Genomic DNA, 17,321 nt, shown 5'->3' on the forward strand with positions numbered 1-17,321 from the left:
CGCCTCAGGGTCAGGAGCGCCCGGGGGCTCCACTAGGAGGCTCCGTGTCTCTCTATGGAAGGGATGCGACCCGGGAAAGACTTCGTGGCTGTGTCCCCGCTCCAGGGGCGTGTAGCTCGCAGAGAGGCCAGCCCAGCCTCATCGCTCCCGAGGTTATCATCAGAGCGCACTTCCACGTGGCTCTGAGTCCTCACATCCCACTGCTCTCGGGAGGTCTTTTCGCGTCGCGAGGTATTTAGGCCCGACGCTCGCTCTCAGCCTCTCGGGAGATTCCGGCAGGCCTCTGTCCCAGAAAACCAAGGGTCCGAGCTCTCTGCCTCGCTTTGCGAGCCAGGAGAAGTGCGTCCCTTCTCGCTTGCCTTATGCCGGGCGAGGCGGGGACCGCACTACCGTGCCGCCAGCCGGAGGGGGGGACGCTCACGTGCGGCCCTCTGTTTTCCAGCCGGTAGCAGTGGATCCCGCGAAACCACCGTTCAGCCTACCAGGGTCAGTATTATATTGTCCTGAGAGTTCGCACAAGCGGCAGACAAGACCATCCACTCGAGCTCGGCTGCAGACGCGCCCCTTCCCTCCCCCCTCGGTTCGTCCAGACCGCCCGCAGTTGCAAGCGCGCCAGCCGCCGCCGATTTGCCTCGGCCTTTGACAGCTCGGCCCGAGCACCTCCAGGCCTCGAGTCCCGGCTCAAGGGGCGGGGCGAGGCGGGGCGAGCGAGCGCTGGGCGGGGCGAGCGCGAGCGGCGGCGCGAGGAGGGAGCGCCCGAGCCCAGCAGAGCCGAGCGGAGCGGAGCAGGGAGGTGCTGTGGACAGGCAGGCAGAGCCCGGCCGGCCGCCTGCGGCTCCGCGCCGATCGTGCTGCGTCCCCGGGCTCCGCGTACCCCCGCCTCTGCCCAGGCTCCCGCAAAACTTTTATTCTCTGGGGCCCTCTGGGTGTCTGAAGGACTCGGAGGGCTCGGCCCGCTCTGCGCTCCCCTGCGGCGGCGACCAAGGGGACGTGCATCCCTCACCCGCGGGGCTCTAGCGCCTCGTGCCTCTTCACCTGCCGATCGCTCCCCGGAGCAGCGAGGAGGCACCCGCGGAGGGGCCGCGCGGGCGCCAGCGCCCCGGAACTCTCCCGCCCACCGCGGCAGACCCGCCCGGCGCAACTTTAACTTGATTTCTCTCGTCCAGCCCTGGCACCCGCGACTGCTGCTGCCACCGCCGGCGTCTCGGCAGCCGCCGCCTCACAAAGGGGCGTAGGGGGGGGAGGCGGCGCGGGCGGCGGGCTCAGACGTCGGTGTGCTGGGCGCGGGCCTCCGGGCCGCCGAGGCCGGGAGACAAAAGGGAAACTGCCTCTGTTCACCGTGCGGGCTCGGAGCTGCCTGCTCGTCCGTCTCCCGCCCGGCTCTGTGAGCCTCCTCCCCCTAACCCTCGGCTGCTGCTCCGCCTCCCTCCCCGCGGGCTGTCCCCGCAGTGCTCCGGGACCCGGCGAGCTTTCGGGGCGCGCGTCGCTGCTGGCGGTTGGGGCTCTAGCGATAATAAATGATAGAGGATACAATGACTTTGCTGTCTCTACTGGGTCGCATCATGCGCTACTTCTTGCTGAGACCTGAGACGCTCTTCCTGCTGTGCATCAGCTTGGCGCTGTGGAGTTACTTCTTCCACACGGACGAGGTGAAGACCATCGTCAAGTCCAGCCGGGACGCCGTCAAGATGGTGAAGGGCAAGGTGGCCGAGATCATGCAGAACGACCGACTGGGAGGGCTCGACGTGCTGGAGGCCGAGTTTTCCAAGACCTGGGAGTTCAAGAGCCACAATGTTGCCGTGTATTCCATCCAGGGCCGGAGAGACCACATGGAGGACCGCTTTGAAGTTCTTACGGACCTAGCCAATAAGACGCATCCGTCCATCTTCGGGATCTTCGACGGGCACGGGGGCGAGGTAGGAGTTCTCTGGGGCTTTGTTTGAGTGAGTGTGTGTGTGTGTTTGTGTATGTGTAAACAACAGGACATGGTGTGCGTGTCGGGTAGCACCTGAGCGCGAGGGGCGTGGTGATGACCTGGTGTCGGACTGGACAAAGCCACTAGTTCCAAACGTGGCCAAGTTGCCAGAAACACCGCGGGATCCAGACCTCTTGTACTGAGGGTCCAGTGTGGGGGAGGAAGGGTCATCCATAACCTATTTCGTGCCTCATAATTTATGAAGCTTCCCAAGGCCAGAGCCCAGCAAATGACTGTGTTAGTTTTGCTGGGAGAGTTAATGGTTTCTACAGTGAACTTTGGCCCCGGGCCTCAGCGCCCCTGTTCTGGGGTTTGAGGTCGAGCTAGGCGCAAAGAAGGAAGAAATCTTTGATTCTCGTTAGGAAAAAGATAAAATCTGCAGAGCCAAATCAGTGAGGACTTAGTGAGGATGAAGGAAGCTCTGACTCCTTTCCAGCTCTTTCGCCCTGAGGAGGAACCCGAGGGGCAGCGCTGCGCTTCTTCCCAATTCCATTAACTTTGCAAGTGCAATCCGGCCACTTGACAGCAGCGCTTCACTGGCCGCCTGCTTTTAGCTGGATCGAGGCGCGGGACCGAGATGCCTCTGGCCTTTGCAGAGGTGGCAATCCCCGCAGAGGTAGCGGTGCCCAGATCTCGCCCCTGCGCCCTGGCCGGCGTGGGACACAGACGTCTCCCTGCTTCTAAATTCCTTTATTTGGGGTTCATGTGGGAGCAAGAGATAAGGTTAGAGGCCGGTTCAAGTCCCTCTCCCGCATTTCTGCGGCACCCTGATTGCTTGTCGGGGCTCAGATTTCCTGGAGGTCGGGGCGAGAGTTGGCTTTGGTCCTTGGGCATCGGCCCAGGCGAAGTGAGTGGCAAATGTGGCTCCAGAGCGGTGCTCCAAAGAGTAGCAGGCCAGCCACCCCATCTCTCTAAACTTGGCAGTGTGGAAAAGAGTTTCATTGCTGCATACTTTTTTTTTTTTTAAGCATACTTTCTTACTCCCCACACCCCCTCTTCACCACCCCTTCTTCATCATTTCCTCCTTCCCCCGCCCCCTTCTCCCATCCAACTTTCCCCCCTAAATTCTCTTGGCGCTTCTGATCTCTGGGTGGGCTGTAGGGGATATCATTCTCTTTCAAGCTTGTTCTTTGGCCTTTGTTTTGGGTGACCATTGAGAACGCTCTGAACTGGGTATCTTAACTGCATTCTCTCTTTGATACAAGGTCACTTCACCCACCACTCTGCTAATCTTTCCCACATACTGTATGTACCTACCTGGTAGAACCAACTTTGCCAGGAATGACAAACTTGATTGGAAAATTTATTTGGTAGAGCTGAAATCAGTTTTTGCTATCTTCCATCCACCCTAGCCCTTTCTATATTCTGTGTTTCAAAAGGAAGGTTTCTCACTGATTGTAAATTTGTAGCCTCTTGTGTAGTATGGGGTTCTTTCCTTTCCCCTTGGGTAGGTGAAAGACGTGAGGTTAATTGAGGGAAGGGACACTGTGTATTTGGGTAAAAAACATATCTGAAAGATAAGGTTGCCAATATAATGGCTGATTTGTTTCCTGGTCTGAGAATGTCTATATTTTCATTTTATGTGCCTCGACAGTTGTAAACCATTTAATAAAGCTTATATTTATTATATACTTAACATTAAAATTGTTGGCAGATGATGATCTGATTCTTGTGTTAGAAAGTACAGTTTTATTCATAACTTAAATGTCTGGATGTACTATTAATGTTGTGAAACTCTGGGTTGTGCTCGTCTGGGTGTGCTGTATTGGCCTGTTTTGAGCCTGCACATGTAAGTGAATGGGTATTTTTAAATTTTCTTCTAAGTTGATATTCTAAAAAGTGAATATTAAAGACTCCAACAGATTTCAGGTTGAAAAATTTCCAGTATTATCTTCTGGCAAATGTACCATTCAGAAAAGGGACATGCAAAATGCTTTTATTTAACTAGAAACATTTTACATGTATAGGGCTTTTCATTAAAGTTTTAAATAATAAAGGAGATCATCATTGTTAGCTAAACTATGAAATGAGTTTCATTGTGCCTTATATTAAAAAGCTTGCTGTTTGCAAAATAATTAATATTATCAGTACCCTGAAAAACAGAACAATTGTTCTGTCTATAACATCCTACAGTGCATAGCCAGTTCATTAATTTTGGCTTTGTTTTAGGGCAAAATAAGGAGTTATAAAAAAGAGCTATTTAATTGCTATTGCGAATGTGATGATAAATAATCTTAGGTATTTCTCTCTTCCTTTTTCTTTCATTCAAAGAAAATCCGACCGTCTAATCCTTGTCTTCTGTGTTGTGTAGCTTCTTTAATATTCACCAGAGGAGGGTGCCACTGTTTGATTTTGGTGTAGATGATAGTTATCACCTTTCAGAAAAGAGGAAGCTTTTTCTGAACTCTCTACATACACATATATGTTGTCCGTAGTGTGGTATGGAAGATGATGAGGAATTTAATTTTATTTCTAATAATTCAAACTAATAAGATAGGCTATTAAAAATCAGGACCCATGTACAATGGTAGTGCTTTTAGATACAGAAGGAACCTAAGCCACCTTTTATATCTATTTCATTCTGTTTTTTAGATGAGATGTTTATTGATGGCAGGAGAAGTTGTGACCTTCCTTAGACTGCATGGCTTATTCAAGGCCTTCAGTTTGATACGCTTTATATTAAACCAGTGGACAAATTAGTTTGCATATTTACCTAGGTAAATAGATAGCACACGAGGGATACAGAGGTGAATGAGACATGATTCCCATTCTCAGAAAGTTTTAGTGTGGTGAGAGAGATAGACCTGTATACCAGAAATTATAGTCATTGTGTGTTTAGGGTGTTATTGGAATACTGAAGAGGGTCATTTAAATCAAATTGGAAGGTGCGAGGCCCTGGGAAAGACACCTTGAAGGCATCATTTACTGCAAGGTTAAAAGTGTAGGCTTTGAATCTGTGCTCTGCCTTAAACTAGCTGTGACCTTGGGCAAGTTGCTTAAGCAGCTTTATCTGGGAGTTTTTAATCTGAAAAATATGCATAATAATGCATGTGAGGTTCACCGTCATCAGTTGTGTTAATACCCTATCTAGAAAAATATTTGATGGAGAGAAAGATGTGGAAGAAGAAAGCTTAGAGACCAAGAAGTCTGCAGTGTTGGGGCAGCAGTATCCAAGGGAAGGAAAGAGACTCTACACATGAAAGCCACAACTTTGATCACTAGAAAGGTGTATGTTGGATACAGATAATTCATTAGGTATCCACCGAATTCTCTGTCACTGTTTGTTCTAACTTCCGGTGAACTGATTATTAATTTAGGATTCCAGGTATCCTAGCATTGGGGAAGTAGCATCCTGGCTTCAGGTGCAAATTTTCTGATTAGTGAAAAGGAATATTCTTTATGATTAATTAATGAATTGGTATTCTGACTTGTACTTCAGCCTCTTCTGAGTTGTTAACCTGAGTTAGTTCTCTTGAGTCTGTTCAACTGTGTATTTTTAACAAAGCTATGTCTCCAGACTTGTTATGCTGAGGACCAGACTCTGGATGGCTGTGACTTCCAGATGGATGATATCTTAATGAGCCATGTTTTTTTTTAGAGGTGCTATGGGCTAGCTTTCCTTACTTGATTCCCTTGGGCCCTTGGTAACATTCTAACCACCATACTATGGGTGGTTGGTTGAAAGTGTGTGTGTGTGTGTGTGTGTATGTGTGTGTGTGTGTCTAAAGCTATGACAGTGACTCTTTTGCTGTATAATGAAAATTAAAATAACAAAAAGGAAAAAAATAGCTTAGATTGTATCAACTAATGTGGAAAGGTTATTTTTAAAATTACAAAATACTGTTTATCTAAGAAAGTTGTTTTTGGTGCTTATCTATAATTTTTATAGATAAGCAAAATGTGTTTTTTGTTTTAAACTTTTTATATTAGCTAGAAGAAATATCACTGACCGTTTGAGGCACCTTTGTCAATGTTCATGGCTGAAACTTATATAGAAGAATGATTGTTATGTGTTCCATATGCTTATGGACATTACTGTATTAAAGGTCATATATCATTGTATCATAAAATTGACACACAACTTGGCCAACGGTTTAAGCTTAGAGTTCCACACTTCACATCAGAGAGAAGCTATACTTCCGGTGCTTGTCAGGGGCTATAGTCTTGAGGCTTAGCACTTCTCAGAAGCTCAGAAGAAAAACTGCTTATGGAGGGTTGCCTGAAGGATATATACAGTCTAGTTCTTTAGATGAGTGGTTCTTAACTTTTCTTGAGTCATGCTTCTCTTTGAGGATGTTATGAAACTACTGACATATCCCCCAGAGAAATGGACATTAGCATCAAGTTTTGTTTATAATTTCAAAGAGAATTAGATGCCTGAAGCCTCTGGATTTTAGGTTAGTCTAGATAGAATAAAATCTGTCTCTGATAAATCTAGACCTGCAGGGAGCTGTGTACCCGGACCCCACCTTGCCCTGATTGCCTTCCTCTTCCTTCCTCTCTGTCATTTTGCATTTATTGACTTGTGTGCTGGCATTTGTTTGTGAGGATTGTTATGAGGGACGGTCTCCCAAAGCTCTCTGACACATCAACTTTAGGGATGTCCCTGAGGACTTTATTTGTTACAGTATATAATATCCTCTTTATGAGGACCAAGGGAGAGAGAGTTCTCTAAGAGCTTTTTGTTTTTATCTTAAGGATGCTGAATCATGTAACTGATTGGATCATCCTGTGTTTGTTGGCTGCCAGAAGTGTTAGAGCCAAACCTCTGACCTACCTCTAGCAAGTGTGCAGAATTTTATTAATTTGGTACATGAACCTCACTCCCAGGACAGCTTATATTTCCTACATTTAGTTTTCCTTTGTCCCATTTTTCTCTTTCTCCTCTTAGATATGTCATTTTATCTTGTGGTATATGTATTTATGTAAGTTTCATTGGCTCCTCTCTGAAATAAGATATGCCAGTTCCAAATAAATAAATTATGAGTGGCATAATGAATGATCTGCCTTCCAGACGTTACAACTGACGTTAGTAAATGTTGGGCTCCCACATTACTGATGTACAAGAAGCCTGTAGATTTAGTGTGGACAAATGCCTTATGGTTTAAGAGAAAATTCAGGTTATTTTGGTTTAAAATGGCACATTAACATCTCTGCCCCAAAAGGGGGAGGCACTTTCCCTTTTTTAAAAAAATAAATATATTTATTTTATTTTTATTTATTTTTGGCTGCGTTGGGTCTTTGTTGCTGTGCGCGGGCTTTCTCTAGTTGAGATGAGCGGGGGCTACTCTTCACTGCAGTGCGCGGGCTTCTCATTGCGGCGGCTTCTCTTGTTTCGGAGTACGGGCTCTAGGCGCGGGCTTCAGTAGTTGTGGTGCACAGGCTTAGTTGCTCCGCGGCATGTGGGATCTTCCCGGACCAGGGGTCGAACTCGTGTCCCCAGCAGTGGCAGATGGATACTTAACCACTGTGCCACCAGGGAAGCCCAGCACTTTCCCTTTAATAACCCATCCCTGTCCTGTGCTTAGCAGCTGTTTGTAGGTGAGTGTAGGAACCTGACTGCTGACCATGGTGCATCTTCTGAACAGATTGTTTAGAAATTCAATTTAATTAAACCAACATTTTCTGTATAGTCTGTGGCATAACAGAGTTATGCTCTCTGTGATGCCCAAAGATGAATCAGTATATTCTCTGTCCTCAGGGAGCATTCCATCTACTTGAAGAGATGAGTTTTTAAAAAATAGCAGAACTACAAGATGCAGTTGGACCACCTACAAGAGAGTGGTGGCCTGACTGAGGGAGCTTGGGGAGTCTTGGATAATTTTGAAGAGGAACTGACATTTGACTATATCCTAGCATTTCAGTAGACAGAGATTGGGTGGAGGGAGGATGAAAAGATGACATCACAGGTGGAAGAAAAAGTGTGAAAATGGATCACAGGAAGTAAAATGCAGTCACAGCTGGAAGAAAGGCAGGTAGCTCTATTTGTTTAGAGCAGGCTTTCTCCATATGCTGTAATCTAGAAGCCCACTCATTTTTCTTCCATATTTAAGTACCTTCTGTTTTATGATATACTTCATATTGTTTTTTATTGATTTATTTTTATAAATTTATTTATTTATTCACTTTTGGCTGCATTGGGTCTTCGTTGCTGCATGCAGGCTTTCTCTAGTTGCGGCGAGCGGGGGCTACTCTTCGTTGCGGTGCGCGGGCTTCTCATTGTGGTGGCTTCTCGTTGTGGAGCACGGGCTCTAGGTGCGTGGGCTTCAGTAGTTGTGGCACGTGGGCTCAGCAGCTGTGGCTTGCGGGCTCTAGAGCGCAGGCTCAGCAGTTGTGGCGCACCGGTTTAGTTGCTCCGTGACATGTGGGATCTTCCCAGACCAGGGCCCGAACCTGTGTCTCCTGCATTGGCAGGCAGACTATCAACCACTGTGCCACCAGGGAAGTCCCATATTGTTTTTTAGATATCTGTTTTTTTAAAGTTAAGTATATTTGTTTAAAAAAGAAACTTCATATCAGCACTGTGAGTAGAAAGTCCATAAAATGAAATTCTTGGCCTCCAACTTGCTAATAATCTATCTCCATCTTGATGGAGTAGAGCGATACTAAAAAAGTTCTTCTCCTAGTCTCTGGTTGCCTCTAGAGTCCTTCTGTCCCCCTCCCCTGGCTCTTCATGAGCAGAAAGGTGGCTTTTAAAATTTAATTGTTGACCAGTTAAATTGAAGTGAGGCAGGTTGCTTGTTCCCTTCACAGGTGGAAGGTACCTCTGGTGATGCCACTCTTTGAGGAACCCTGGTTTGGAACAGCTTTCCACTGTGTGGACTCATGTGACAGATAAGATTTCATGTGTTACACACCTCCATGGGGAACCCAGAATGATAGGCAGTTCACAGTGTTCTGGCAGAAATTCCACCCCCATTTCTAACGCAGGTACATGAGAAGACATTATAGGCATAAACCTGAATCCTTTCTAGCTTAGTTTAAAAAGTAAATAATTCATAAGTTTTGGTACTTGAGCCATTATTGGTTACAAACTGTGACTACTTACAATGACAGGATACACAGTGACATGTGTGCTGGGACCCACAGTTGAGGAGGCTTAGCCTGGAGTTTATGGTGTACCCAGGTGAGGAGTTGGAGAGGCTGCTGGAACGTTTGTCAGCACTGACACTGAAAGCCACACTGAGGAGCCTGGGCCATGTGCTGTAGATATTGGAGAACCACTGGATATTTTTGAGCAAGGGAATGGCTTTTAAATCCATGCTTTAGTAATTCTGTTCCTCTAATCTATATAGAGGATTGATGTGAATGAACAAGATAGAAAGGGTGTGTGTGTGGGGGGTGTCAATTGGGGAAGCCTGGGCCAGAGCAGTGAAGAGGAAACCCAGGGATGTGGGCCATTGCTGAAAAGGGGGAAGGGATGAATTAGAGACCCTCTGAAGTAGTAAGACTGCTGTGGGGGTCCCCAGTGTGACAGCATCAACATGATAGAGGGCGGTTGATAGAAGAGCAAATTTGGGCAGTAGTGAGAATAGTGTGAGTTTGGCTGTAAACTTGTTTCCCTTTTCCCCTGTATATTTAGATGTTTTTTTGGATTCATAAAATGTTTGTTGACTGTCTAGCTCCCCAATTTGTAAAACATTATTTCTGTCATACCTTATCTGAATGGATACATTTTAAAACAATGAAAATATACATTGTATGTAATATCTGATTTATTCAAATGGAAAGGCATTTATTACTATTTTACTTTGTTACCAGGAATAATTTAGGCTTTGTTACGAGGTATGGTTTTCCCAAGACTAAAAAACAGCACTATATCTTCATATCTCTTAAATGATTTCATTTCCTTGACACTGCTTTTAAAATAAAAAATATGTATATCATTCAGTCTCAGATGAAAATGTTCCCTGGGCTGTGTTCCGTTTAAATGTAAGCACATAATTCGTCAGGGACTCAGATTTTTAAAAAGTGATATTTCAATTTTGAATGTTAATACTTGAAGCATTTGTTTTATTCTTAATTTCTACTTTAATCTTGAACTACTTCAGTAATATAGTTTTGTGGTTTAACTTTTATTACCATTTTAATAATCCTATTTAATAAATATGAAAGTAAATCTGCAGCAAATTAAACATATTTAAAAATAAATTAATTTTAAAATTATAAGAGTAATATGACTACATGATAGATAATATAGAAAAGAAAAAAAATCACTCCAAATTTCATTATCCTGTCACATCCACTATTACGATTTTGGTGTATTACTTGCTCGTCTTTTTTTATATGCATTTAAAATATAATTTTACATTGTTATACATATAGCTTTAAATCTTGGCTTTTTTTCACTTTGTATAATCCTGTAAACCCTTAGTTATTTTGCTCCATAATTCTTTATTATATTTCTAATGTATTTTTTAGTGATGGAGTGATATTTTACTGAATGGATATTTGATAAATTACTCAATTGCTTCCTTATTAGTATACACTTAGGTTCCTCTAACTTTTCACCATTATAAACAACATTGTAATATGTGTTTTTGTGCTTTTACTGTAGTTTGGATTATTTCTCCAGGGTGGATTTCCAGAAGTGGGATTTCTGGATCAGAAGAAAAGTAAAGAAACCACTATTATTGGTAGTAATGATATTAATAATGGTTGACAATTATTGAATATGTATAATATGCCAGGTAGTGTTTAAAGTACTTTACTTATGTTATCTAATTTTAATTATCATAACAATTTTTGAGGTAGGTACTGTGTTATCCACATTTTACATATGTAGAAATTAAAGCACTGAGAGGTTAAGTAATTTGCCCAAGGACTGTCCACAGTTCATAGATGGTGAAACTAGGATTTGAAACTGGGATTCAAAGTTAGAGCTATTTACCTCCAAAGCCTGTGCTATCAGTTTCTGGTTGGAGTTCTACAAATCTCATAATTTGGGCAATAAAGTGCAGATAGCATTGTTAGGTGGACCCTGCCTGGTCTTCTTGTGTTAGTCAGTAAGACTTGGTGTTTCTTCTTTGGCAGTTGTGTCCCCGTGTCCCTGTGACATGTTGCTCTTGAAAACTCTACACTGGAACCTTGGTAGGTAGATCTTATAATTACCTGAGAAAGTCCTGAAGTTAAAAAAATTAGAGGTCAGAAGTCAGAGCAGGTGGTGACTCACACTTAAACAGCCGTTCTCAGCCACTCCCCTTCTTTGCTGGCAGAATCTCTAACCCACTACAGAGAATCCCTGACGTTTTTGCCTCTTGACTCATGAAAGGCTTGCATAGACGTTATGGTGGCATTAACGTAGCCATTCTCAATAAACAATAACGATTTATATTTTATTTTAAAGTACCAAGGGCTTGACTTTAGAATAAGTATGTAGGGGTGTGTGTATATTTGCATAATTTCTCTTTATACTGAAGCAGTGTTTTTTTTTTTCCTCCCTTTTTTTTTTTGAGGGCCAAAATAATTTCCTAATACATAAATGACTGTAAATTTAAAAGAGCAAAATATTATTGTTTCATTTGTTTATTTATTTATCTATTTATTTATTTATTATTTTTGGCTGTGTCGGGTCTTAGTTGTGGCACACAGGATCTTTCGTTGTGGTGCGTGGGCTTCTCCCTAGTTGTGGCATGTGGGTTTTCTCTCTCTAGTTGAGGCACGCAGGCTCAGTAGTTGTGGCCCACGGCTTAGTTGCCCCGCGGCATGTGGGATCTTAATTCCCCGACCAGGGATCGAACCCGAGTCCCCTACACTGGAAGGTGGATTCTTTACCATTGGACCACCAGGGAAGTCCCTTTTCATTTGTTTATAATACTGAGTTGGTATGTTTAGCTTGAGTAGTTGCTACGTCTTGTGTTTCGATTGCAGAAGACTACTTAATACTTTGTTCTCTTAGTCAAGCCCAGTCTTTAGTGATGGCTAGTTATAATCTGTTTTTAATATAAATCTGCAAGTTAGGCATCTCTGGGCCTGTAATCACTTGGAAAGGGTGCCTTTTTATAATTTCTACAAAAGTGTAAGTAAGTCACCATAGCAATAGGCTGTATTTCTTTGCTTTTCTTTTTTTTTTTTTAATTTTATTTATTTTTGGCTGCGTTGGGTCTTCCTTGCTGCGCGCGGGCTTTCTCTAGTTGTGGTGAGCGGGGGCTACTCTTCATTGTGGCGCGTGGGTTTTTCATTGCGGTGGCTTCTTTTGTTGCAGAGCAAGGGCTCTAGGCGCGCGGGCTTCAGTAGTTGTGTCGCGCAGTCTCCAGAGCGCAGGCTCAGTAGCTGTGGCACATGGGCTTAGTCGCTCCGCGGCATGTAGGATCTTCCTGGATCAGGGCTTGAACCCATGTCCCCTGCATTGGCAGGTGGAGTCTTAACCACTGCGCCACCAGGGAAGCCCAGGCTGTATTTCTGAGACTCACATTCTTTACTATACCATCCATCATTGTTGCCCTCCTTGTTCTGCTCCTGTGTGAGCAGCTGACAGATAATCTGTGTGTATTAGCTGCTAAGCCGAAGACTAGTTATCCTCTGCACATTATGCAGCAAACCTTATGACTTCTCTAGAGAAGTGAATACTTATTTGCGTTTGCTTTTCAACATTGTTGGTCATTATAAATGTGAATGGGGGTTTAATGCCCTGTAGTAATAAATCTTAAATATTTGAAATGGTATTTTTAACAGGACAGTGTATATTCAGCACTACTCTTGGGCAGTAAAGTTTTAAACCTAAAAACATTACAAAATTTTTATTCTCTTAGTTATAGAATTGCCATAGGTCAGAAACTGTTTTATTCTGATAAGTATATACCATTTCCTTTTTAATCTAGTAAGTGCTTTCATTTCTCTTTTTAATTAAATAAATTAACTCTTAGTTAAATTAGTCACTGGACATTTTCTGGCCAATAAGCCTCTTAACTGACACTGTCAGGATTTTATAGAAATTGAGGCATAGATTTCGATCATACTGTTCACCTTTTTGATCCTTAGTATAATGAGATGAATTTGCTATAAGAACTGAGTTACACAGGTATGTGATAAATATAACTGTCCCAGAATTTGGGATTAAGAAGTTTTTACTTTGCTTTTATTTTAACACTTAGATGTTTTTCTAAATTTCTGTTTAGAAAGAAGATAAATTTTCTCTTTAGATAGGCCTGGCAGGGATCTTCAATTGTCATATAATCCAAATATAGTGCCTAAGGCTTCACAGCTACATGAATAATCTATTTTTAAAGACTTTCATCAAGGAGATTCCACATTGGTCCTGGAGAATTTTTTTCTCTATAATCCTCTCAGGAAAATCGTCTTTATATGTGAACTACATCCCTTTGGTTTAAGCCTATTTCTTTTAGTCTGGCCTCAACAGAGATAATTTAGGATTAAGTTGTTACCATTTGTAAATCAGTAAGATTATGGTAATCAAAAATCTCCTCCCCCCATATTAAATAGATACATCAAATTTATGGGAGAAGTACTCATCTCAGAAAAAGGAGATACAAGATAATTTCAACCGAAGACAGAATGATGTTTCCAGACAATCAATAATGCCTCCTTTTTGTAAAGAGCTAGTTTGGCAATAAAGGAAATGTCCTCTTCCAGTTTTACAGATTGACTGGTTTTGTCTTTTATGTCCATTGTCAGAGACTTAAACGCTTCAGCTGGAGTAAATTTGAGCTGCACATCTAGGTGGTGCATTATTTGAAAGTTTTTGGTTGCAAGTGACAGAATACTCAAGTGGAAGCAGCTTAAACTCTAGGGACATTTATTATCTCACATAACAAATGGCCTGGAAGTACGTGTTTCCAAGGTCGGTTAATTCAGCAGCTCAGTGACTTCAAGTCTTTATATAACTACATCCAGAGACATGAAAAAGAAACTGTACCTGTCCTGCGTTCTTAAAGCCTGAGGAAAACCTTCCTAGAAACTACCCCTCACATCTCCTAGGCCAGAATTGTGTCCGTGTCTAAACCAATGGCTTGGTCATGGGAATACCATCACCATGATGATGAACTCTGACCCAACATAATTCACCCCATGTCTGGGGAGGAGCCCAGCTGCCTCTGGAGGTCATGACAGCCTAGAAAGGTGAACGAAACTAGAGTTTTGTTATCTAGAAGAAAGGGACGTGGGAATGGTTGTTGGTCGGACCCCACAGGTGGGAAGGGGGTTCAGAGAAGGTAGCCTGGAACATTTCTTGTCTACACATTTGCAACCTCGTTGAAGAATGTTGCTGTAAAGTATATAACACTGACATGGTGGGGGGGAAATTTAGAAGACTTTAGAAAAGGGTAAACCATCTTATTTTCGAATTGGCTTAGGGATGACTTTGCCTGGAAGCTGAGATATAAATTTGGTATTTTAGGGTTCCAGGAAGTCTTGAAAAACTATGAGGAGGTAGTTTTCTAAATAATTCAAGTTTTCTCTCTGTTCTCTGTAAAGACACAACAAGGAGGGACCTGGGTGTTTGGAGAGTAACAGGTGTTTTTTTTTTCTCTAATATATGACTGTGTGTTCAGTATAGTTAATGCTATTGATAAATGTGGAAGTATCACAGCAGGTTTTTTGTTGGCTGTCCATTTCTATTTTACCATCTTTCTGTTTCAGAAAACGAATTTGGTCAAATTCAGTAGGATTTTTGTCCCTTAATTATTAAATGTCATTAAGTTTTATTATTTTGTTTAAAAATATTTGAATCTACTCCAGACCAAGGAGAGGAGATTCCTGAGAGGTTCAAAATTTTGTACGCATTTTGGAGCAGGGCATTCTGGCATTGGTCTAGGCTACAGGGAGAAAGGAGGGCATTAAAGTGTTCAGGTTTTTCTGTAGGACAAATGAATGCACTTGGAATAAATTCTGTGTGTGCCTCTAGAGTACTCATCCTACTGCTCCTGCTATAAATTGATTACAAGGACATCTTTTTGTTGTTTTCCTGACTGATTATTGCTAGTCAGTAGAAGCACTTACTGACTAAACTTCCCATTTAATTTTAGTAGCTTTTCTGGTGATTCATTCACTACATTTTTTTCCCCCATAAAGATATGCAGTCATATTATCTACAAATAATGTACTTGTGTCTCCTACTTTCTAAATAGTTATACTTTTTGTTTTTGTTTCCTGCCTCAATGGACTAGTTAGAACAGAACAATGTTCTGTAATACTCATGATAGTGGGTGTTATCATGTTTTTGTATTTGAGATGATTTAAAAAGTTTGAGGTGAGGGGAATGTGAAATGGCTTCAGTTTATGGACAATAGGGCTAAAGTTTCTTTACTGATATAAAGAAAGATGAAAACCAATGGTAAAGTAAGAGCCAAAGAAGAAAGGATATTCCAGGGATAGTAATATAGAGAATGAACAATCATAAGAAAGGACTAGAACTGAGTGTAGATATGATGCTGAAAACCAGAGTGCATTGATTACATGAAGCAAAGAACACTGTCTTTTCTTCTTTGGGGAAAAATTGTCATCACTAGGTCCGTCTCATGAAAATGTCCTAGGAAGCATTAGTAGTCTAAACAATAGGCATAGTATGTGACGTACAGGGTACTGATTCTGCAGGTTGTGGAAGACCTAGCAAGATTAGATGCACGTAGGAATCCCTCCTTCTGGTTCCAGAGGAGTGGAAGGTCTGGAGCCATCTTCCCCTGGCACCTCTGCCGGTTTTGGTGAAGGTTATCCTTATTTTTCCCCTGGGACTTCAAGAAGATTCTTGCCCTAATTTCTACTACATGTCTTGTAAGAAAACGGCAGCTGATTGTGGAAGAGTCTCATACTGAGGGGGTTAGGTGCTAAGTTCGTGTAAAAAAACAAGGTCATGTATAACCAAAATCTCCCTGGAATGTTCCCTCAAATTGACTGTAAAGAACAGTGTATGTGATGTTGTACCTCTTATTCTGTAGGGCAATATGTAGTTATAAATGTGTAATATCCCAAGTAACATATAGTATAGAATAAAATGCAGTATGTGCAGGTAAAATATAGTTTTAAGGTGTTTTAAATGATATAAAAGAGTATCTTGAATTTGTGTAAATTTGTAAATAGTACCATTTCACTGTACCTTCTGTAAGATAATAGAATAAGAAATTGAAGAATATTTTGAGATTTTTCAGGTGACAACAGGAACTTCTTTTAGAGAGAGCATGTTATATATTTCTGTGTGATCACTTTGAGAAAATTTAGTTTCTTAAAGTTTTAAAAGTACAAAGCAGAATAAACATGTGGCTTTTTGGAGTTAGGAGTAAGATTAATTTATCCTGATTATTTTGAAAGTTAATTTTAGAGAGATAATTATAATGCCATATTGAATACTTTATTTTTAATCTAAGTGCCAGCCATATCTTTGACGCTAGATGGGAATACAGAGATGGGCACTCAGCCTGGTGATTTGTATTCATAAATACATAGAAGTAGTTTATACTTGCTATTTCTTTCTTGCCTATGGCTTGAGACCCTGGGGGATTTTATTCTCCAGCGATTTCAGAAGAGAGACCAATCAGGAATTCTGACCTTTCCCACTTTCCTGGTGTCTCTCCTGAGTGTCTGATATGGTACCTCAGGCCGAAACTCTTTTGATAAATGTCTGGTCCTGGGTTTGTCTAAGAGTGAGACTTTTTGAGCAGCAAGGAATTCTTGGAAAGGAAGCTTGTATTTTAAGTATCTATGAGATCCAAGTGGCTGCTGATGAAGAAATCACATGAGTAAAGAACTGGGATCCTGACAGTGGCCAGAGAAGCTCTTTACATTTTCCTGTTAGAGCCATAGACCCTGCTCTGGTCCACAGAGCCACATAGCGATGGAAATTTTTTATCCCCAAAGGATTATGTAACGCAAGCAGTTTTAGACATGAAAGAGTACAGGCAGGCATGTATTTTGGAAATATCGCGTAAGAGGGAATTATTTGATGGAAAGGACAGCTACTTTTTTTTTTTTTCTCTCTCTCAAAAATAGGATAACAGTGGGAGTGCCCAAGTGATGTTTCCACTTTACCAGAGAGAAGCCCTCATCTCCAGCCTTCATGGTGACTGTCTGTTAATGGAGATTAGGATATCCACTTTCTTCATTTAAAAAAATTTAACATTGGTACGATATTATCTGATACACAGTCCTTATTCCAATTTTGCTGATTGTCCCAACTGTTCTTTTTAAAAACAGCTTTAGATATGATTGACATACAGTAAACTGCACATATTTAATATATACAATTTGATGAGTTTTATATATACCCGTGAAACCATCACCACCGTCAAGATAATGAACATATCCATCACCCTCAAAAGTTTCTTCATGCCCCTTTGTAATACCTTTCTTTCAATGTCCTCCGATCCCTCCATCACTGGGCAACCATTAATATGCT

At 42.3% G+C, this 17,321-nt stretch overlaps 1 protein-coding gene across 1 annotated transcript in view; it reads left to right on the top strand.

Annotated features, from left to right (window-relative positions):
• The first annotated feature begins 727 nt into the window (after positions 1 to 727).
• Positions 728 to 17,321, top strand: part of PPM1L (protein phosphatase, Mg2+/Mn2+ dependent 1L) — a 303,263-nt gene continuing 286,669 nt past the window's right edge. Inside the window, exon 1 of the mRNA XM_068546191.1 lies at positions 728 to 1,916. Within this exon, the coding sequence (XP_068402292.1) occupies positions 1,518 to 1,916 (399 nt within the window). The 5' untranslated portion in view covers positions 728 to 1,517. The remainder of the gene's footprint in view (positions 1,917 to 17,321) is intronic.

Source organism: Eschrichtius robustus, chromosome 6, assembly GCF_028021215.1.
Source record: "Eschrichtius robustus isolate mEscRob2 chromosome 6, mEscRob2.pri, whole genome shotgun sequence".
Lineage (NCBI taxonomy): Eukaryota > Metazoa > Chordata > Mammalia > Artiodactyla > Eschrichtiidae > Eschrichtius > Eschrichtius robustus.